Here is a 22,500-nt window from a genome sequence, read left to right on the forward strand (position 1 = left end):
CTTAATAAATAATCCACATTGGAACACAGGATATTTTACAGAAACATTAATTACTTTTGGAGTCTTGCCTATTGGTCGCATTATTGTTTTGGATCAAGACTCCAAAACATAGTCACCGTTTTATTCACAATATTCAGTACAAACCTCGCAGAAATGTGCTGCATAAATGACGCTTGCAAAGGCTGCCATCTACTGGCCAAAAAAAAAAGAACCTTGCCAGCAGTTAATATTTTAACTGATAGGTGGCAGTAGCGTCTACTGGGGTGCTTTATGGACCTTCCCTCGATCGTCTGCTAGTTGCCTAGTGACTCCAATGATGGTTTCCTGCTTTTCAAAATCCAATCTCCCCACTACTACGACAGTGTCCAACTTTTATAGAACACATTTTATGATTTTTGCCGACCTTTTAGTTGCCTGATGGGTTGCATAAACACGTAACCTTTTGGAGCGAGTGTTGAGTAACTTATGTGTCGTCCGGCTCGGTTATGAAGAACCTTGAAGAAAGATGGATAATTATATTTTTATCAGGGTGGTTGGGAAAGGGAGCTACGGGGAGGTGGACCTGGTGAAGCACAGAATAGACCGAAAACAGGTGAGATGCGTATTTATTTGGAAATGTAATGGAGAGAAGGATTATTTAAGTGCTTTTGTTTATAGCTAGCGCAGTGTAGCAGCTAGCCTTGAAGTGTTAAGTTTGTTTATATGAAATTTGAGAAGGCTTTGGAGCGAACTGAGCCTTTTTATATTAACAGTATGAACTACAACAAAGCAAGCGTTGTGAGCACCAAAAGAAATACAAAACTGTTCCTGTAGTAGCTGTAAAAAAATGCTATGCAGGTATTTTTTAAAAGTAATTTTTGCAGCAGTCCAGAGCATTTGATCAAACTAACTAGTATTAAGCCTTTATTAACATGTTCACAATTTTCCAACTACATTTTGGTTTCAAAGCTTTAAATTATACAGCCTTGAGATCACAAACATTTGTGAAATGTTTAAGTTATTGTTGACAATCACAAATAATTTCATTTAGTATCAGATAAATAAAGTGGGACAGCATAATGTTTTGCTGATTAACATCTGCCTCACAGTTTTGAGAGTTGGGTGTTCAAATCTTGGCTCTGACTTTTCCACAGTGTCTCCCAGCACACAACCATAGTTTCACTATATTTATGTGTCAATAAATGTTCTAACGCATCAATGTGAACTATTGCACTTTTCCCCATTTCCTACCCCACAGTATGTCATAAAGAAGCTGAATTTAACCACCTCCTCAAAACGGGAACGTCGTGCTGCAGAGCAGGAGGCTCAGCTTCTGTCCCAGCTGAGACATCCCAACATCGTAACATACAGGGAATCCTGGGAAGGAACAGACCTCCAGCTTTACATAGTGATGGGCTTCTGTGAAGGAGGCGACCTCTACCACAGACTCAAACAGCAAAAGGGAGAGCTGCTCCCAGAGCGCCAGGTCGTGGAGTGGTTTGTCCAGATTGCCATGGCACTCCAGGTATGTTGCATATGAAGCCAAATGATGAATGCAAGTAAGCCCAAACTCACTTGTTTTGCATTCACTTTCAGTACCTTCATGAAAGGAACATCCTTCACCGAGATCTTAAAACACAGAATATCTTTCTGACAAAAACCAACATAATCAAAGTTGGGGACCTTGGCATTGCAAGAGTATTGGAGAACCAGAATGATATGGCTAGCACACTTATCGGGACCCCTTACTACATGAGTCCAGAGCTCTTTTCTAATAAACTCTATAATCACAAGGTATCGCCTTCATCTCATCTTACTGTTGTCTACTGAAAGGCTTGATGGTTGTATTTTTTTTTCCAGTCAGATGTGTGGGCCCTGGGTTGCTGTGTATATGAAATGTCAACACTAAAACACGCCTTCAATGCCAAGGATATGAACTCGTTGGTCTACCGCATTGTGGAAGGAAGGGTAGGAACTATTTTTATGTCTTACTATGTGTGGATAAGAAGATGCCAAGCTCTGATTTTTAAGCGTCAACTGCAGCCATAAATCCGCAGTGAGCGTTCAATTATTGGTTTCTTCTCTCAGCTACCGCAGATGCCAAGTAAATACGACCCTCAGCTAGGAGAGTTGATCAAGCGCATGTTGTGTAAAAGGCCAGACGACAGACCAGATGTCAAACTCATCCTTCGGCAACCTTACATCAAGCGACAAATTGCTATGTTCCTGGAGGCCACCAAGGAGTAAGTTAGAAAGACAAAACAGGGTTGCGCTTTATCTCCATTTGTTCATTCATACTTTTGCTTTGTCACTGTACTCAACTCTTGTTTTTAGAGAAATGTTGATAATAACCTCTTCTGGTTTTTGCTCCGTAGAAAAACGTCTAAGTCCAGAAAAAAAGTTGCTGGTGGCAGCAGTGACATCAGAAGCAACGATGTAGCTATTACGGCGCAGCCTCAGACAAAACCTGAGCGACTTACTCCAAGTCCTCAGCCGGAACCCATTCCCAGGTTGAAACAGGTCGGTGAATATATAAATATAATATGCTAGAAAAATAAACAAACAAGCAAACAAACGTGCAAAATAGGTAATTTGGTCCACCTCCTAACCAATTATTTTGATTTGGAATCTTCTACTTTCATTGTGCCAAGATGTCATATACTGGAACAGTTTGGAAAAGAGCATCATCTTCCCTTCCAGCGTGAGGTCATAAAGGCATATTTATTTATATAAATTGGGTGTGCGCCCTAACCTCCTCATATGTCTTTGAACTGGACTAAAGAGTCATTATCATCATAGACAGTTTTTGGCGAATGTTAATGAGCACATGGACCTTAATTTAGTATCATGATTCAGTTAGCAAAGTAATACTATAAGACATAATATCAACCAAACCATAAGTATAAATATTTAGTCTGTACTGAGTTTTTAGAAAATTTTATAAATATTTTACAACTGAAAAAAAATATGAAGATATTTTGGAATGATTATATATATATTTTTTGTGTGTATTCATTGTACAGAAAGACAAATCACAACTGCCCCCAAATCACAATGGTCCTATAGACTGCAACCCACTTCCGCCCAGGCAACCTTCACCCGATGCTCTCAAAAGCAGCATTACATCCATGGCAACCATCAGCAAAATCCAAGTTGACATGTATCCACAGGAGGATGCAGATGCCTTACAGAGGCCATTAGAGACACCTCGATTAGCTGCGGCACACCACCAGCTTGAGAAGAAGGAGCCCTCTCCCCCTCCTCCACATGCTAAGCCCCCACTAAAGCCTCCGTCAGCAGCTGGCAAAAGGGGAGCGGATGAGGGAAAAGTATCGAATGGGTTTCGCCCATTTCAGGACACCTATTCTGTCTTTGATAAAAAGATGGCAGCTAATGATGAAAAGGAGGACACAATGGAGCTCCTTCGAGAAGCTAACATGCAGGAACCAAAACTTGAAGTGGAGCAAGGAAGTGAGCTTGAGAAGAGATCTACTCACAGAATCCCCTCGGAAAAAATGGAGATGAATATTGAGTGTAAAAGTGACTCAGTGAAACCTGTCAATGGAGCTGGAACGCAACAAGTAAGTTAACGATAGAGATCTCGCTTGCTTGTTTGTCGGGGAATCCTCATGTTCTGTTATCTTTTCAGGACAATTTGGAATCTACAGAAAAGCTCCTCCAACCATTCCCTCCAACAATTGTAAGAAAGTTGTCCATATTCTTTCGGCTTTAATAAATCAAATAGGTCTCATGCTATCAACCTAAAAAAAGATGTTCATGTACTTGATAGTCTTAACTCATTGTTTCTGTTAAGGAACCTCCTGAACAAGACTTTCCGTTACAAATCAACAAACAGAATGTAAGCAGTGCTCCGGTTCTCACAGCCAAAGAACCTGCTGTCTCACTTGAGATGAGTGGGAGGGACACAAGACACACAGATGGGGATCAACAGAAGGTAATGATAGTCAATAGTGCATGTGAAGAATGTGAGATAGAAAAGTATAATAGTGCATGTGAAGAATGTGAGATAAAAAATACTTTTCCAACCATATGCATCTTTTATCATTTAGGCAAAACCTCGCCGGCCCCTGCCTCCTCGTCCATCGTTAGAACCTAGGAGAAGCACACAGAGCAATAAATCAGAAAATGAAATATTGAAATCTTGTGGGGATGGGTTATTTAATTTGCCAAAGGTAAAATGATTGTTTATTATTAAATTATATTGATGTATCCACACAATAAAACTAAATGTTAACTTTCAGGAGCGTCCTCTCTCTGCTCGAGAAAGAAGGAGACTGAGGCAATCCCAAGACCCTGCCTCCCAGTCAGGTAGAGTCCGACTTTGACAAAAGATGACACACAGAATTCATCATGGTGAAACTATGATAACTCCTCCTCCAGGTGCTGTAAGGTCATCATATGATGTTACCACTTCCAAGGCCCAGCACTACAACATTCCAGTTTCCAATTCTGTTCCAGACTTTACTACTCAGTCCAATAAGGTATGACATACACTTGCGGTTCCTTAATAGAAGTGGCAAATATCCCAATTTTGCTGTGATTTATTAAAGCTTCAAAAGGATGAAGATGAGTATGCCTCTTCCACAAGCTCCACAGAGCATGCAGGAGAAGATGGCAGGGAAAGGTAAGCCAGTACAGCAGAGAAAGACCTCAAAATAAATCTATTGTTACAAGATCAACTCCACGTGTGTTCTGTGCAGGAGAGCCGAATCCAAAGACATGCAGGATTTAGTCCACATGATGACCCAAACCTTGAGGATGGATGGTGGAAACGACGTAGACAAACATGAATGTGGCTCTACGTTGTTGCCAGAATTCAAACTTAACAGGAAGTACAGGGACACCCTTGTGCTCCACGGCAAGGCTCGACAGGAAGCGGAGAACTTGTCACTCGGTGAAATCCCAATAGGTCAGATGTTACCATCCATCATACTGACATCGTCACCGTTGTGGTGTGCTTAACAATATTTTCCCTTCATAAAGGCTCCAAGTCAGGTCCAGCCAAGATCAGGAGGGCCATCGAGCTCTTGAGAACTAATGTTGTGAAGGGCCTGGGGGTCAAGCTCTTGGACAAAGTCCTGGAAACCATGGAGGAGGAGGACGACGATAAACGAGAAGTATGTTTTTAGGAATGTTGCAAATAACATCGGGCACATTGTGTCTATATAATTTTTTTTCTACTGTGCAAAGTTGAAAACTAATCCGATTGGTTAAGACAAAAGTGTCAAGAGAGGACAAGAGCATCACTCTTTTTCACTCCTTTGTCACTGCAGCTGTGCCTTCGTCAGCAGATGGGTGATGACAAGTATCACGCTTATGCTGTGATGGTGAGACAGCTGAAATTCTTCGAGGAGGTCGCCTTCGAGGTTTAGAAAAAGAACACTTATAAAAAGAACTGACTAGAGCTTTCACCAATGAAGCAAGTGCCACTTCCTTTCTACAGTCCATAAAGATTCTTCACTTATTTTTACATTGACACCATGCAAAACAATGACATGTACATAACTAACATTATTTATATCTTTAACTTCTAGTTTCGTATTTTTCGTTGTCTATGCAAAAATGTTCAACTACGTTGACACGTAACGTGCTGTAATCGAGTTCTTAGTTTGTTAAATTATTGCGTGAGCCAGATACCAGTCATTATTTTTGTCTTATTAGTCTTATAGACATGTTGTGTCACAGATATTAACAATAAAATTATTTCTGATAAAGCCTTTCCAAAAATACTCTGACCTTTTCCTTCATGATTCTTGTGGCAATTCTATGTCATAAAGCAGTAACGTGCTTTATGACACAGAATTATGCAGGTGCCTGATCAGGGCCTCATTTAAAAAGAAAATTTTTTTTTTGCCTGTACCAAGTACAGGGTCACTATCCTGTAAAACAGCGAGTTGTTGCTGATGTAGCCAGCAACAGTATCAATAAATACCATGCAGTTGTGGCCATGTCAAAATGCTTCATCAATTTAACACAAGTACGTATTACTGAGTGTTTCAACAAAGACAACGAACGCACCATACACAAATTGTATTGGATCTGTATTCAGACTAACACCTGGGGCTGTAAGATAAATCGCACAAATATTTCCAATGTAAAAAATGTGTCAACTACCAAGATTATAAGTAGTTATTTATGCTTCTTTTTCTTTTGAGTCTCCTGAGACTTTTGGCTGGGCTCCCCACTGCTCTCTGGTATAACAGGCTGCCAAGGTAGGGGATGCCTTCTGTACATTGGCCATGGAGGTAGGGTCAGCTTTAAAAAAAAAAAAAAAAAAAAAAATCACCTATTAGCAATGCAAACTTTAAACGGTAAAACGGAAAGTATCCCAAAAACTTACAATGCATGAGACAGCAAATCCAGTCAGGACTATGAGTACAGTCCATCCAAATTGTTGAACGATAAGCCCATACACAAATCCAATGACCTAAAAGCGAGAGACCAATCGATTGAATAAAGGTGAGAATGATGGGTTGATGTAGTTGTGTGTGGATATAGTTGCATAGTTACCGCACAGACGAGGATTATCCCTTGGAAAATCTGTTCGGCCAGTTTCTGGCCTTTATAATCCTATAACAGATAAAAGCAAGCAACATCACAGTTCAACCCCATAACATGAAAGCAGGTGGTGAATCCTTATTGTAATTGCTCGAGCGGTTAAAATCGATTGTAAACATTATTAAACAATTTGATAAACACGAGTCAGGCCGGTCAACGACAGGTAGATTTTGTATTAAAACTACATCTGATGAGTTTGATCGATGTTATGATGACGAAAATAACGTTGGCTAGCAGCATAACAAGTAGCATCAAAAGTTCCGCAAATGCAAACAGAATAAAGAGCTCAGACTGGATCGTGCCGTGACACAATAGCATCGGCGATTATCAAATTTACCATATGTGTGGGAATTGAGTCAAATATCGACAGCATATTTCTTCTTAGACCCGAACAGCTAGCGCAATGTAATTTCTAGCAAGCAAAGCTACGTCACATTAAGAAGGACCCAGGGCCGTTTTTTATGACGTCACCTTAGACGCTTCCGTTTCTGCTTTCGCGATAATTGAGTATCTCGCGAGAAGAATCTCGTCTGGTGGAAAAGTGGGTTCGAATCCCGAACCCAACATAATGTAAAATGTAACGTGTGTCTTTATTGTTCAAATTGTGATTATTGAGCATTTTAAATTCAGCCTAATAATAAACCGAAGACATAAAATAGCCAAAGTGGTTTTGTTTTAGTCTTGTAAGGTTACCATTTTTTCAAAACACCATCAAACACATTACAAATCATTTTATGTACATTTGTCATTGTATTGTTAGGATGTTCTTACCAACCCTGAATAATTGCGAGCAATAAACACATCGAAATGAGGAAATGGCACATCTGCTACAGATGTGAATTTGTTGTCATTTGCAAGAGTGAATCTTTCAAGTACATGCTGTAATCGTTTATTTTTGTTTAACGAACCCATTCAGTAGGATATGAGTGAAGGACAACAATTTCATACATTTGGGAACAAACTTTTTTTTTATTTTAAATTGCAAACCGCAACATATGAATTATATTATTTAGCCATAGTAGCATAAAAGTCATACCCGTGGCGAATAAATCAAACAATCTGTGTTAAATCTAAATCCAGCATATGTTCAACCTTAATCTTACAGGGAAGAGCTGCACCCTAAAAGAAAATGTACATTCCTTGGATGTCGGGAAGTTTTTTCTGACTTTGTGAATATCAATTCTAACAGAACATTGACACCCCCCATCCCCCCCACAAAATATAGGATACTGACAAAATCATGTCAGGAGAACTGTAAAGGGACAACAAACAGTATAATCCACCCCACATCCCAATCGGAATCTCTGTGACCTTCCTCAACGTTTGTGTTTACTTTTTACCTGAACTGTTTTGGAGCATCATCAGACTCGAGGTGAATTCTAAGCAGGGTTTCATTTTGACAAGGCATTCTATTAGGATTTCTTGAAAGTGAACTGGGATTCATGTATTCAGTTATTGCTTTGATGAATAAGACTCTACAGGTAAAATTTCACATTGTTCAGACACGGGCTGGGGGGAAACAAAACCTGCTGGATGTGATATTATTTGACTTTTGGATTAAAAGTCCCTGCACTGTTCTTTCTGGAACGTTTTGGAGCGAATAAGCTGATTGGGTGAAGCGGCAGCCACGTGGCAAAAACAGTGCTGAGAGAACTGTTGTAACGTAGAAGACGAGTGATTAGCACCGTGTTCATTAAGGGCTAGCCACAAGGTAAAGGGGAGCGGAGTTCAGGTGTGCACGTCAAGTGCTGCGTGCTGCAAATCAACTGCTGATCCTTCAAAAAGTCACTTTTTGGTCTTCAGTCCCCTCGGTCAAAGTCCGGCTGTGTGCAGCTTATGCAAATATAGTCTTCCGTCTCGGCACGCTCGGCAGACAGTCCCACGCAGACCTGGTGGAACCACTGATTGCAGCTGCCATCGCATTGGACCCAGTTTAACTGGAAAGACAACAAAACGCGATCATGAGAGTAAAAACAAGATCAGTGGTGACTGTGCGGTAATCAAACACACCTCATCTCCTTCCGGCTCTCTGCACCACGGCGCGGCGCACAACGAATAATCCTCATCCGAATCGGACGCGGATGCAGCAGGTTCTGACGCTCTGTGTGTGGGGGAGCAACTACTCCTTCTTTCTTCGCTCCGGTCACGTCTCCTCTTAGACTTCTTTTTGCAACACCTCTTGGCCTTCCCGGAGTGCTGAGAATCAGAGCTTTCCTTGCGTCGCTTGGTCCTTTTGCTCTGAATGCTCAGCGCCTCTTTACTGTGATTTGAGCCTCCACTCTGTTGAAACACGTCAGATAAATTGGATTAATGAGTTGTTTATAGTATTGGGTTAGAGTTATAATACATAACTCGCTGCAGTATAGCACCAACTACTTTGCCGTAAGTATCGGAGGATTGTATCGACAGCCTCCACAATGTCGATACCGTGAAATAAGACTAGTACTTGCCCTATTTGTGTCAATTGTTGATGGAAATCTGCTCATGATGGCCTTGCAAAGTAGCAAGGGTCCACTGTAGTCCAAAAATCACTCAATACCTTTTTATGGTGTTTCGTACTCTCTCTCCGCAGCTCATCATCTTCTGTCCTTTTGTTACAAGGAGATCTCTGAGTGGGCAGAGGAGCCAGAGTGTACAGCAGGTATGTATAAAGTTGCTCAGTCTCTGGAAGGGTGACCTGCAGGAGGAACCCCTCCACCATCAGCTCCTCCAGCTCAGAGCCAAGTCCTGGGAAAGGCATTCACAATTGGCACCAGACAAACAAAAAAGACAAAATAATACACCCACAGTTTAAAAACTAACCCTGCAGTGGAACGCACTGATGTTCTGTATAAAAAAAGGCATTCTTTTGCAATATTCTTGATCTGTTCTTCCCCTGAAACATAAACACACAGACTATATAGCAAACAACTCCACATGCCCTGATGCAAATCTAACTGACCATTTTTGACACTTCCTCCAGCAGTCCATCTGTACAGGCCTGCTGAACTCTGTGCTGCCATTGCACCGTCCGCTCGATGAGGAAGCGCAGCGCGTCTCCTTCGGGCAATCGGACCCGAATCCTCTGCAGTGATGCCAACAGAGGCAAGACTTTGTCCAGGGGTGGCTTCCTTGAACGCTGGCAAAAGGGGCAAAGCCAGACTTGGCCGTATTTGAGGTCGGCGCTTGCTACGACGCACCCACTGTGGAAAAGCTCGCGACAGAGTTCGCATTGCACCATGGCCCCCGAGGGCGCCTTATGGCAAACACAAACGCTAAGTGCACAACAGTTCTCAGCAGGAAGAAGCTTGGACTCGTTTGAAGCCCTCAACACCAACAAGGTTTCCATCTCCTTGTCACGGACATCATCGAGGGTGGCCATCTGTCACCAGAGAAGATTTTGTTATTCAGAATGTGTGAGAAGATTTCTTCCCAAGCAAGCCTAATTAAAATGCCAATCAAATTACTCTACATCAGAAGTGACACTCACAGCAGAGGCGGAGCTTTTGCTTTCCGAAAGAGCCTTCTCCACATCATAGAGCGAGTCCAGCTTTACGCCGGGTCTCTTATTGATCTGTGTTCCCTCTTTTGTTTTCTTAGATCTTGACCTAGGAAGCCCAGCTCCTACGTCACACCTTGGGCACAGAACCTGCAAATACAAAGAAAAAAATGGAGATACCATTTTGGTAAAAGGTCAAAATATATCTTCAATAATAATATTTAGCGTGGCACAGCCAGTGGATAAACGACCGTAAACCCAAAGACTATTAAAATGCTTGACATACCTCCAAAAGCGAAAAGGGTGAGTTTTTGAGCAGGAATGTTTTCGCTGCGCTTTCCTTCCATGTCTGCACGTCACTAATTAGAGCTTCCAATCGACTGAGAGGGTCGAGTCTCACTGGAATGCCCTCTGCTCTGAGAACCAGCTCAGAGAGGCTTTCGAGCAGGGGTATACGTCCCCCGAGCTGAAGGCGTGCAATGGCAACGTTTAGACGGCCAGCCGGGTTACTCTCGGTCAAACTTTTCAATAAGTGTCCACTTTACCTGCAGGGCTTCAGCTTCATGAAGCCATTTCTTGGCTTTGACCACTGCATCCTTCAGCTGCAGGCAGTTTGGCAGATAGGCGGGGACATTTTCCATTTCTTGTAAAGCGGCATCAAGGGTTTCTATATTGTGATGGGGACTGCGAGAAGACAGAGAAGCATGATCAATTCATTTATTCATATCAAGTCATTTCAATATTTCCCCTCTATTACTGTGCCAGCCTTATCAATTTAACAAGATTATTTCCTAAGTTTATTTTGTGCAGAATAGTAAGGGAGTGGTTAGCCAGGAGGTATTTAAAGATGACTGGAATGAACGTCGGGCTTCCAAGTCACAACTTGATATCTTGGCAAAAGAAAAGCGGGGAGAGAAAATGAATAATCTTATGAGGTCCAGAAGGGGAAAATTTTGGAAAAAAATGAACTTGAAAATGTTTCTCTATTAGGAAAGCAATGACTAACGATACAAAGACTCATGTGAAACCTAAATGGATATTTTGTTGCATGTGAAAGTTATCTAACAGACAAGTGAGATATCTCAAGTGCCTATAAACTTTACACTACAATGTGTTTTAATATGTGAAATATTTCATGAGTAGTGTAACGATACCACCCATTGCAAGGGTATTGAATGGCTGTGAACCTGATATGTTTTTGCTTGGAAACACAAGCACGCCTTTGTCCTCACCTGGCTTTCATGAGGCCGAGCATCCGCTCCTCCAACTGCTCAGACACCGTCAGGAGCTCCTGCAGACGTGCCATGGCTCTTTCCACAGAGCTGTGTGGCGCTAACCCGACCCCTTGGTCGATCAGCCTCCTCATGGTGTCCAGGCAGAGGTTGTCCGGCCTGCTGTTGGCTTGCTTCACCGTCTCCAGCCAGCGGGCCTGCTCCAGCCTCTCCCTGAGCAGAGGCAACTGGGCGAGCTCTACGTCAAGGCCCAGGCTCAGATCCAGCAGCTCCTGAAGCTCGGCCGAGTTAGGAGACTCATCAGAGAGAAGCCTTTCGCTGCGCTGTTGGAATTCATCGACCCTTTTCAGCAGGTCCTGAAAGGCACATGCAATTGTGATTAGGGTTCAAATACTAAAAACACAGTCGGGGCTCTCCATTTAAAATTATCAACAACCTTCAGTAAAGGTGCTTGTCTGATATTGCATGGCAGGTTGTCCAACTGTTGTACAAACGATCGAAGCTCATCCACACTCAACTCGTTCTGGCTTTGAGACTTCCCCCCACAAGAACGATACCTGTAACATTAGAAGAAAAGAGTCACAATGACAGAAGCTTTGGATGGACGGACACAGGTAATGAAGAGCATGAAATTTTGATGTAGGAAGTTTATTCAGATTTTCAACAAAAAAAAAAATCACACAGTGGCTACCTCGTCTGCCTCTTCCCATTGAGAAGTTGTTGGGCCACCACAGCGACTTTATCAGCTTCTACAGCAACAACACGCAGCTGGTCCAAGAGGGCGGTTTGTGGGAACCCTTTTGTCTCAGCCTGCTCCACCAGGCTGTGAAGCTCTTCCAGACCTAAACAGACAAAGACTATTCTTTTAGCACACAAAAAATAATTCTGAGTAATCATCTGTTTTAAATCAATTTCACCTTTCTTGTGGCTTTCTTTCTTCTCCAGAATGCCCTGCACAGCACACAGCCATTCCTTATAGGACTCTGCACGCCGCTTCACAGCTGCCATCATAGGGTATAACTCATCCAGTGTAAATTTGTAACTAGGGGGGGAAAAAAGAAGATGAAAAAGGCAGGCTTCAAAAGTACCATTTCCATTAATAACCTCAGTGCAAGCTTAACATCTTGGTCTTTCAACACTAAGCGCAGCTTTAAATATAAAACATTTGAACATGTTTGCCTATTTTTTTTTTTCCAATAATTGATCTTTTTGTAACACTCACTGGAGTATTCGGTCGCTCAGTGGACAGGAGCACAAGTCCTGGGCGTGGTACAGGCAGACCACCTTGCCGGGACTGCAGACACAAGTGATGCCAGACAGGTAGCAGGTGGTCCAACACTTGCAGCACTGACGCTCCTCATCAGGGAGCAGCTCATAATTGACTTGACGGGTTTGCACCACACCCTGGGGATAGAAATTCACAGTCATTAATGCTTTAAAACAAAAACAGAACAGCTGTGAGGGGAGGGGGGGAGTCTGTTGGGTGTTTGATAAATACAATGTGTTAAACGCTTATTTCTTTGAGACAGAAATAAAGTCATAGACTTTGGTATGACCAGACAGTTGACGAGGCAATTTAAAAACTGTGGATGAAAATGTCAACCTCCTCACCATCTTGTTGGTCTTCTCTCTAAGCTCCTCTTCTTCTTGGATCATGGCGGCCATCTCCTTGTGCACGGCGGACGCCAGTTCCACATCCACCGTTTCTGCCTTGAAGGCCATGTTGCAGACCATTTCGTCGTGGGAAAAGACGCAATACCGGTTCAACTGGCGGTAGTGTTTCACACAGCCTCGCCCAACAGGCATCTAACAAGGAATTGACAAATAAAAACTCTGTTAGCTTTACATCGCAGACTCCTCTGTACATCTTGACAGAACAAACACCGAGTCTGAATTAAAATGCAATATTTGACCTTCGAGTCAGTGCCTTACCCAGTCCATGGTGCAGAAGTTAACCGCTTCAGCAAAGTTGAAACCTTGGTTGAATCCGCTGTGGTACGCTCTGGGGAACGTGATGACAAACTCCCCCGCACATTGGTTTGTGCGATAGATCTACAAGTAGAAAGCCAATTAAATTTTCATGTGCACTCTTCTTGGAATTGTATTTATTTAGGTGCTCATTGAGTGTGCCTTACCGGGACGCCGTTGTTCATCAGCGTGTTAGGATTCATGATGGTGACGAGCTGATGGAGAAGGTCTGGCTGTGACTCAAACAGCTCAGGAGCGAGTTTTTTCATGACCCCCTCCAAGTGCTCTGCGGCGTAACCCGGCGCCCCATACCAGGTCTTCGGCTCACCCCTGCACAGAAATTAAAATAAAACGCATAATCATGATAAAAGCTAAAAAAAAAAAAAAAAAAAAATGAATCTCTTCAACTTCACACTACACTAAGAAAGCGTACCAGTGCAAGTAGTTGATCGAGTAGCTCCAGTGGTCCTCAATATGCCAGCAGAAGGAGGAGAAGCACATGCCCACATAGAGCCAAGGTAACTTCATCCCGCAGATGTCGGCTGTAATGTGAGTCAGCACCGAGGCATCCAGCACTGGCATGTTGTTGAGATTCCAGCCACTTGTTAGGTAATGCTGTAAAACACAGAAGACAAGTCTCAAAACCATGGTCAAGCCCACCGTCATCAGTGTATCGTCGTCATTTGTATGTTTTACACAGCTTGTTCAGGAAAAATAAAAATCGAATCATCGTCGTCATAGTAACTACAGCTGGTACCTCGTCCTCAGGAGACACTTCAAAATGGCTGTTCTTCAGGGGGAAACCACTCCCAAACTCCTTGGAGGCAATGTCTGCTCCATATTCTACAGTCACATCCTCTTCGATGGTGCTGACGAGACGCCAAAACTCCTTCTCCACCAGCTCAGTCGGAACCATCTACAAAAATCAAGATTTTGTCTAGTAATGACATTAGGAGATAAAAAAATGTGCTCAACATAGTCAACTGAAACATCAAATTAGATTTCATTGCATTATATGGTTGCATGCCCTTCCCCCCGTTTCAGTTACAATAGTCCCTGTAATTTTCATGTACTTGTGTAAACAGACAAGACCGCGCCAGCGAGGATCCCCACTCACGTGAACGGGCATGTTGAAATAATCCGACTTAAAAGAATCAGCCATATCTCCAAAGGTTTGCAGGGTGTAGCTCCTGCTGGCCTGCTCAAAGCCAAAAGCGACCTGAGGTTTGCCGCATTCCTGCAAAACAAAGACAAAACGCATTTGGAATTGGATTGTGTTGTTTCCAAAGGCGAGCCGGGTATTGCGTCAGGATATGACTCCCCCAAAGGTCAAGCGAGAGGAGGCCCCTCACCTGCGCTAGGCACTTGGGGCATCGCCAGTCTCCCTTGGGAACTTCAGGAAGTGGGGGGATGAGACAGAAGATGTGGTAGCTGTCATCACAGCCATCACACAACAGCAGGCGGTCTTCCTCATTTCCATTGTGACACACCAGGCACATGTATTGCTCCACCTGAAAACATTTGCGTTAGAACATTTAAAAACAAATCCAAGTAATTGTCGGTGCACTGCAATATCCTTACTTTACTGGCTGTGCCATTTGACCCATTTTCTTCACAACCTTCTGTGACGTTACATTCTATGGTCTCCTCTTTAATCGACATGCTCACTGAAACACACGGATGAATTAGTCATTTTGATTTGAAGCTTCATTTACTTCTCTTTGCGACCTTCATGGTCCTTGTCCTTACCTGGCTCCGGCTCCATCTCCGTCTTGGTAACATATGTTCCCATTCTCCTTCTGAGATTAGGACGATTCTTGCGAGCCTCCTCAGCTTCGCTTTTAAAGTAGCCTCTCTGCGGAGTTTTGCAGTGTGAGGAAAAAGACGTGACACAAAGAGGATGAGGGAAGGCTAAAACCCACGAAGAATTAGACAGGCAGAGCACACGCACTTCAGCTCTCATCCGTTTTGCACGGCGAGCGATGCTGCAGATCTCCTGAGGCTGCACGGACTGGCGCTGTGGGAGGTCATGTGGCGTGTACACCTTGTCCTTCGTGTCGTTGGTCAAGGTGGCTCTCTGCAAAGACAGAAGTTGAAGGACAGAAGGCAATGAATATGAACGGTGACTCCCCCCAAAAAACACGGTCACAAAAAAAAAAAAAAAAAAAAAAAATTGGTGGGACGTACAGGCTGATTGTCGCCGGTCTGGAATAAGTTATACGGGTAGAGGATCCGCTCATAGTGCGCCCGCAGGTGGGAGCCCACCGCCTTGCCTGGAGCAAAACCCATCTTGACGGAGATTTTAGTCCAGCGCCGCTCTCTGCAGACGGCATCGAAACCTCCCTCGTCATTCACCAGCTGGGCGGCAAAGTACCAAATGTAATTTAATTTTCATAAGGTTGGAGGGAAATCTTCACATTCATGTGTGTTTCAATGCGGAATTTGAAGACACCTTGTTGAGCTGGTAGAGATCTAAAATCTTTCTTTCCAAGTGAGGGATTTTCAGCGTGCATCCTTGAAGCTCCCAAAACTTTGCTATTTGATCCAGAAAGTTCAGCTTCACTCTCGTCTGAGCCTGAAAACATCAAACTCGAGTTAGTGTGCACACTAGCATACACAATTCCACGAACGTAATACCTCCAACTCGTTGAGCCTTTGAATTCGGGGTGTGAATTTCAATCTTTCAACGTCACAGGCAAATGGTGGCTGCCATTCCTGGAATGAAAAAAAAAAATAATAAAACGACATGAAAATTTGAACACTTTTTGCATGCACCATTTGAATATTTTCAGAACGCTTATTATGGGGCAATTTTATCAGTTTGATTATTGACCAGCATACATGCTGATGTCATCTGCAAAGCTAACATTCCCTAACGAGGTTATCTAAATACATTTTATTACTGACAAGACCGTGACTATTCTCTCTGCCACATATCTTACACGAGACCACACAACTTCCTGCAAAATGCCACATACATATCTGTTGCTGGTAATAGGGTTTAGACACAGGAAGGTAACTCCGTTTCACACAACAATGCTACATGTTCATTTGTCCCCGTACTTATTTTGCCCTAGTTGTTAACTTGTGCAAAGGAATAGCTTTGTATTATGGCAAACGTCCATCTCTGTTCTAACCCGGCTAGACAAAAAGCTCTTTTACTAATGACCTAAATGAATTTAGAGGGTCCCCAGTTAGCTAGCATTAATGGTTACATGCTTTGGTCAGATGACAACGGGGAAAAAAGTAGTCACATGACACGTAGTTGGAGGTGGATTGCTGAATAATTTGATCAAACTACAGTTATTTTATTTATATGTTTTAAGTAATTTAGAATAATAACCATATCAAGTTTGGTAGCACTGGGATTTTATATAACTATAGCCAGTCTGGATTGGAAGCACAAACTGGGAGTTTGAAGGGGCGTATCACTGATCTGCCATTTTGAAGGCAACGCAGGTTGCAGTCATGGTCTATTTGTTTTCTGCCAAGGCTCTGTTCAAGGTAGAACATATTTTTGGCAGATCATCAACCATTCGTCAACGACGGGTGTGGTGTGGGTGCTGACATTCCCAATCAAACGATATGCACCGCTACAAAAAAAGCACGATTTTTTCCCTCGATCTATCTGTGTGGCCCAATGGTGGGGGAGTACTATCTTTGGAGGATAGGGATTTCGCTTTTGACACTTTTTCACATGATAAAACTCATGTAATATTGTTTAACACATCATTGTTTTATACATGCAGTATAACTGATGAATTCTTAAAAATTGATCTGCCCCATTAGAAAATTTTAAGTTCTTGAAAGCAAAGAAAGCTTCCACACGGTTTGTCCAAATTGCTGACTAAAAGCTACACAAGTGGTGACTATGAATTTTTTTTTAATGAATTTTACACATAATTTCTCTGGGAAACTGAAAAGCATCACAACAACAACAACCAATTCATTGTTGCATATCTTTTTAAGAATTTAATAGAGGCTACGTGCAAGTAGGCCTCAAGGGTCTGACAGTGCTATATTATGCATAAACAAAGTGAGGACGTTGAACGGCTAATAAAAGAACATTTGGCAATCCTTTGAAAGCATCAATGTGATCAAACACTATCCAACACCATCTTTGTCCAACTGACTAAGTGAACAATACATTTGTTGGTGACACCAGCCATTTCCTGATATAACCTCATAAAGAGCTCCCCAATTTGACTGTGACTCACTTGCATTTATGTCCTCTAAATAAACTACCTACGTTGGCATCCTGGACATCACTATTCATTTATTCGATAAAGGCAACCCCGTGAATATTTGTCAATTCATTTCAATCCGATTTGGGCCTTTATTTTATTAGTAAGCTAATGAGGCGTGGACACACCCTTGACAAAGCTGTGGCTTTAGCCAAACACAATGCATGACGAATAATGTTAGCTAAATTACTTGAAAGATTAAATCGTGCTGTGTTGAAACATTTGGCCAATATTCAAGTTAAAGCAAGTGCAAGTGAAGCCACAATTACCACTCAGTTAGAACAAAGTAAGCAAGCTGCTGGACAAAAACAAACACGACACGCACTTCTAAAAACAATCGTCGAGTATTTAACGTATCGCGCAGTATGTATTAATGTGGGGAAAGATGTGTTTAAAAAAAAAAAAAAAAAAAAGAGGAACATTGCGGCCATTGTGATAAAGCGTCCTTTCTCTCCATAAACTGCTGGTTCCCGAGCACGTAGCGATGCCAGGACCGTAAACTGTACACCGGACAGGCGATTATTTTAAACAACACAGGCCAATTCCATCGAATTGCAATGATCAAATATATTTTGAAACAGTATCTGACAAGAAACAGTACTGTAAATGCAAGATTCCAGTCCACTGAGATCACTTTGCCATAATGTAAACTCAGTTATCTCTACATGTATAAAAGCCCTTTAATTCGATTTGGGGAAACTCACACAACATTGTGATCGAATGTTAGACAATTTGTAGCGTCGAAATTAAATGTACGTTTCGGTGTTTTTGTGCTGAAAAGGCTTGTGATCGGTTGGGTTTGAAGGTTAGCAAACAGAACACACAGCTAGCTGACAATTCAACTCTCGAGCCCCCACTCCGCCATGTTGAAAGCTGTCTAAAAAACACAACTTTGACTGCGACTTGACGCTCTTCCCTGGCCAAGCGCTCACGCCAAGATGGCCAACACAATTGTTGAAAAACATGCCAAACATTAAGGGAGGCTTACCGGTGGCGGTCGGACTTTACAAATGCCAGTTTTCTCTGCAATGGGTCGTATTTTGTTGATGTACGCAAGAGGGTCAGCAAATTCCTCCCAGCTGGGCTCAAAAACAGGACACTCCGGGGGAGGAATGAACTCATTCAGCTGTGGTTGACTCATTCTTGCATCTTTGTTGTGATGCTCGTTCAGTGATACTCGATGGGTTGCCGACGCTCAATTTGCTGTTTTTGTAATCCAGATTTCAATCCGTATCCATTCTCCACTCATTCAACTCAAAGGCGAATTATCTAGTTGTAAGCGATAGGGCAAAAGAGCTATGTGCTTCCGCCTCTAAAAGTAGACACCCAGAAATGACTCGTTTTGCACGTTATTGCACACGAAAAACACCACAATCTTACGATGAAATTACTTTTATGTATCATCAGTCTAATTTAAATTATATTAATTCATGTTCATAATACATTTAAGAAAAATTAGGCGGCATGGATTGCATACTTTAAACAGCACTTCAGGTTATTTCCAAACCGTACAGAAGCCACTTAAGCGAACTTTATTCTTGGTTAGTCTTTTGTACGCAACATATTTCTATTTAAGGATTATTGGTTCCGTGGTTTTCTTACAAGCGATTACTCCCCCATTGCGTGGGTTTGATTTTTACACCGTGAGACATGGCGGCTTCGTCACTTTACGAGGAAGTGCGATAGATTGGTTTGGCACTAACTCCGCCCGACTGGACCAAAATAAATAGAGATCACTGAATGGCACACAAATCGAACTCACCTAACATATCAATCCGCTTCGACTGGATCTCTGTTTTTAAATGGTCTAGTGCAGCCCAATCCATACGTAGTAAAGCTGTTTCTTTTAATATTTAAATATGAATTTCTATCAAGACCTGGAGGCAATTTATGTCGTTAAATGTATATATAAACCAAATGCACATATAGATATGTATATTAATTATAACATTCAAAAACGGACAGCTGATTCCATCATTATTTCATGGTGTCATTTATGTGGAAACACATTCTATTCAAATGAAATTCCACTTTCAGTCAATCAGATGATGGTCATCTGTTCCAGACAAGCCTGAGCTTCGTCTTCTTCCTTGTGGCCTATTGGTGGAATCCAGCCAAATGGGCGTAAACTAACATTTTGATTGACAGCATCACAGTAAGCAAACGACAACAATGACCACACGTTCAGATGAAAGATAACGATCAAGACGCTATAATGACGACGCCAAGCTGCTTACACACACTAAACAACAACAACAAAAAAAGGCCTTTTGTCACATTTGAAATCTTAACAGTAGCCTATTGGAGGAATATTTAGTAATAACTCGATATGGAAAAAATGAGAGCAAATATTTAATTTACCAAATTCCTGGTGAGATACACTCACTGCATCCAATGAGGTTTAATAATTCTATAAACATGTGTGCATTGAAATGTGTGTGCAATTGACACTGTTGGAGAGGTATTGATTTTAAAATGTTTATTATTGCACTTGCAGCCAAAATGTGCCTAACAACATGAGCCACAATATCATGACCACACTGGCATACAAGCACTGGGTCTGCCTTCACAAAGGTAATAATGCTCAGTAGACAACAACAAGGTTATTATTGTGGTTATTTTGAGTGGCATAGATTGTAACACAAGAGTAAAAAAACAGTATAGTTTTACACCAGTGTAACATCAAGTAGTCGAAATATTGTGTCTTGTCAGTCATACAAGCTTGACCCTCAAGTTACTCACAAAACATAATTATAAAAATGAGAAAGTTGAATATTTTTATTAGAGCACAATGGTCGATGATACAATGGTCTTAGTGAGAAACGAAAACAGAAGTGACATGTACAGTATGAATCGAGTGTGTGCTGTTAAGTGTCAGCGCTGACAGTAAAGCCAGCTAGCACATAAACTGTATTTATTTATTTGTATTTACTGTATGCATTTGTTTCATGATGCTTCAAAACTAGGCATGATTCACTCTGTCTAATGCAACATAATAACCTATCTTATCATCCAAAGAGTGCCAGCCGATGGGTCCGATCTCACAGTCTGCGCAGATGAGATACTTGATTCTCCCGACATCATTAGTGAAGCCCACGTTCTCAAAATCGAACATATCCCCCACTAACCAGTGGTCAGTCAGTGTGTCCCTGTCCACGGAGCCCTCTGCATCACTGAGGCTGCTCTTTTTACGCATGGATGGTAGGATAAGCTGAAATGACAAAACACAGTCTCAATCAAAACTTGATCCTTCAAGCGTTATGGGAATGGATTCGTACAAAGGTTGGAATGACTTCACAAAGTGGCTTCATAATGACAAAAAGTAAATTTTCCCCTTATACTACTCAGTGGAATTTTGGACAGAGACGGCGTGCTTGTAATTTTAGCCTTAAACCCCCCACCATCCAGTATTTTGCTTTGTCATTCAAACCACTAACAATTGGCTTCACACACAGACACAAATGACCAAAGTAGAGCCAGTGTTAAGAGTCACAGTGGATAATGGCTATAATAAAAAGTCTACACACCCCTGTTTGAATACCAGACCTAAACCTTTACAACTCAACAGAAAAGTAGAAATCTTTTTGAGAAGGAACAAAACTACTGAAACGCTGGGAAAATCTGTTTGCATAAGTGTGCACGCCCTCATAACACATTCAAACTCACATTTAAAAAAGCAGTCAGCCGACACCTCATTCACAAAGTACCTTCAGAGTTGTCCAATGCCATCTGGACAGATAGCCTTGAGGCACTGAAAGAGGTTTTGACTATAGTGTGATTGTTAGGGTCTTATCTGAGGACGATTAAAGCTGAAGTGTGAGAAACTATTGTCGAAATGCTCGTAGAACTCCCCGACTCAGCTTCAGCTGATAAATAAACTGTTACGAGTTTCTCTACGATTTATTTAAGACAGTTTTTGCACCAGATGTCCTTCATTGACAACCAACCCATTTTGTGTCCATGCATGCCTGGTAATCAAACTAGCACTTTATTGTGGCAGCATGTACCACTCCATCATAAGTGCAACTGATCAAATCATATCCTTTGTATCTAAAAACAATTTATTTCTGAGGATTCTTATATTGTTTTACCTCTTTCTCTGCCAATACAGCCATTCCTGGGGACAGCACCTTGGATCCACATCGCTGGCATAGAACAGACTTGCTGTTCTTCCCGTCCTCGGAAACCAGGTTGGATCGATCCACACCGTCTTTAGTATGTGTATTTTGGTCCATCTCGAGATCGAAAACTGCAGACAATAACAGTTTAGTACAGGGCGTGTCATTCATTTGCAGCTTAATGCACACACTGAGCATACTCGGTAGAGCTTTATTTTTTGCGTCCAAATGCACGTCAATAGTATATAATAAATAGTTTCAAACCAAATTTGTAAATATGGGGCGAGGTTGACTCAAGTAAAGATGACAGAAACAGGACTTACCAGCGTTCTGATCGTTTACAAGTTGGATGCGTGTTAAATTTTCTTGTTAAATTACCTCAAATGAGTAAGACAAACATCTTTGTTTCAGCATCTCAATCGATATTTCAATACAATGCTTCCTTGTTCGTGTCACTTTGATTTCGTTCCCTCGAGTTTGCACAACGTATGCTAACGCTGTGATCAAGTAATAATAAAAAATAAAAAACTATAGTATAATATAAAGAATACGTACCTAGGCAAATTGAGGGGAAGATGACCAAGTTTGACGTAAAACCGAGAGATTAGGTATTGCAAAGCATTTTGGCTGGGCTTGGACTCTACGGTCCACTCACTTAACGGGCTCGTTCAGAAAACAATCAACTTTGTTTTCAGTTCCGGCACTACATACGCGTTTTTGTGTTCCACACAATATATACCCATCCACAATTTACAGCAAAACATCACAGGAACAAAGGAAATGAAAACCACAAATTCGTAAATAATCGATGATTTAGTGCATTAAGAATCATTTATGGGTCTGTGGTAGCTCGCAACGTGATTGGCCCAACCAGTAAGGTCGTGCACTGAATGGGTGGCTAT

The 22,500-nt window shown here is 41.9% G+C and overlaps 4 protein-coding genes across 5 annotated transcripts; 1 reads left to right on the plus strand and 3 right to left on the minus strand.

The window, feature by feature from the left end:
• Window positions 1–161: 161 nt before the first annotated feature.
• Window positions 162–5,729, plus strand: nek4 (NIMA-related kinase 4). The gene is made up of 16 exons (XM_049734985.2): window positions 162–592; window positions 1,238–1,504; window positions 1,576–1,773; window positions 1,840–1,947; window positions 2,068–2,222; window positions 2,355–2,499; window positions 3,003–3,560; window positions 3,629–3,679; window positions 3,794–3,934; window positions 4,050–4,172; window positions 4,242–4,308; window positions 4,381–4,481; window positions 4,551–4,624; window positions 4,701–4,909; window positions 4,984–5,117; window positions 5,274–5,729. The coding sequence occupies exons 1-16, from the start codon at window positions 506–508 to the stop codon at window positions 5,370–5,372; spliced, it is 2,517 nt and encodes an 838-aa protein (XP_049590942.1). The 5' UTR covers window positions 162–505; the 3' UTR covers window positions 5,373–5,729.
• A 295-nt stretch (window positions 5,730–6,024) lies between these two features.
• On the minus strand, window positions 6,025–7,047 carry spcs1 (signal peptidase complex subunit 1). Its single transcript, XM_049734991.1, has 4 exons — window positions 6,896–7,047; window positions 6,511–6,570; window positions 6,341–6,427; window positions 6,025–6,255 (listed from the first exon to the last, which is right to left on the minus strand). Exons 1-4 carry the CDS (start codon window positions 6,929–6,931, stop codon window positions 6,130–6,132), a joined length of 309 nt encoding a protein of 102 aa, XP_049590948.1. The 5' UTR covers window positions 6,932–7,047; the 3' UTR covers window positions 6,025–6,129.
• A 460-nt stretch (window positions 7,048–7,507) lies between these two features.
• On the minus strand, window positions 7,508–18,765 carry kdm5ba (lysine demethylase 5Ba). The gene is made up of 27 exons (XM_049734984.2): window positions 18,469–18,765; window positions 15,874–15,951; window positions 15,689–15,811; window positions 15,424–15,594; window positions 15,188–15,313; window positions 14,986–15,091; window positions 14,818–14,903; window positions 14,589–14,747; window positions 14,354–14,473; window positions 13,994–14,152; window positions 13,670–13,851; window positions 13,404–13,566; window positions 13,201–13,320; window positions 12,880–13,074; window positions 12,491–12,672; window positions 12,186–12,310; window positions 11,960–12,110; window positions 11,705–11,825; window positions 11,269–11,624; window positions 10,582–10,720; window positions 10,323–10,502; window positions 10,028–10,186; window positions 9,500–9,919; window positions 9,361–9,433; window positions 9,098–9,285; window positions 8,569–8,838; window positions 7,508–8,495 (listed from the first exon to the last, which is right to left on the minus strand). The coding sequence occupies exons 1-27, from the start codon at window positions 18,619–18,621 to the stop codon at window positions 8,358–8,360; spliced, it is 4,443 nt and encodes a 1,480-aa protein (XP_049590941.1). The 5' UTR covers window positions 18,622–18,765; the 3' UTR covers window positions 7,508–8,357.
• A 1,179-nt stretch (window positions 18,766–19,944) lies between these two features.
• Window positions 19,945–22,314, minus strand: rabif (RAB interacting factor). Of its 2 annotated transcripts, none has more exons than XM_049733143.2 (3): window positions 22,154–22,314; window positions 21,572–21,729; window positions 19,945–20,691 (listed from the first exon to the last, which is right to left on the minus strand). In XM_049733143.2, exons 2-3 carry the CDS (start codon window positions 21,713–21,715, stop codon window positions 20,443–20,445), a joined length of 393 nt encoding a protein of 130 aa, XP_049589100.1. In that variant the 5' UTR covers window positions 21,716–21,729; window positions 22,154–22,314; the 3' UTR covers window positions 19,945–20,442. The 2 variants fall into 2 exon arrangements, with proteins under 2 accessions (XP_049589100.1, XP_049589102.1); XM_049733145.1 differs by lacking the exon at window positions 22,154–22,314 and adding an exon at window positions 21,922–22,090.
• Window positions 22,315–22,500: the final 186 nt, after the last annotated feature.

Source organism: Syngnathus scovelli, chromosome 11 (genome assembly GCF_024217435.2).
Source record: "Syngnathus scovelli strain Florida chromosome 11, RoL_Ssco_1.2, whole genome shotgun sequence".
Taxonomy (NCBI): domain Eukaryota; kingdom Metazoa; phylum Chordata; class Actinopteri; order Syngnathiformes; family Syngnathidae; genus Syngnathus; species Syngnathus scovelli.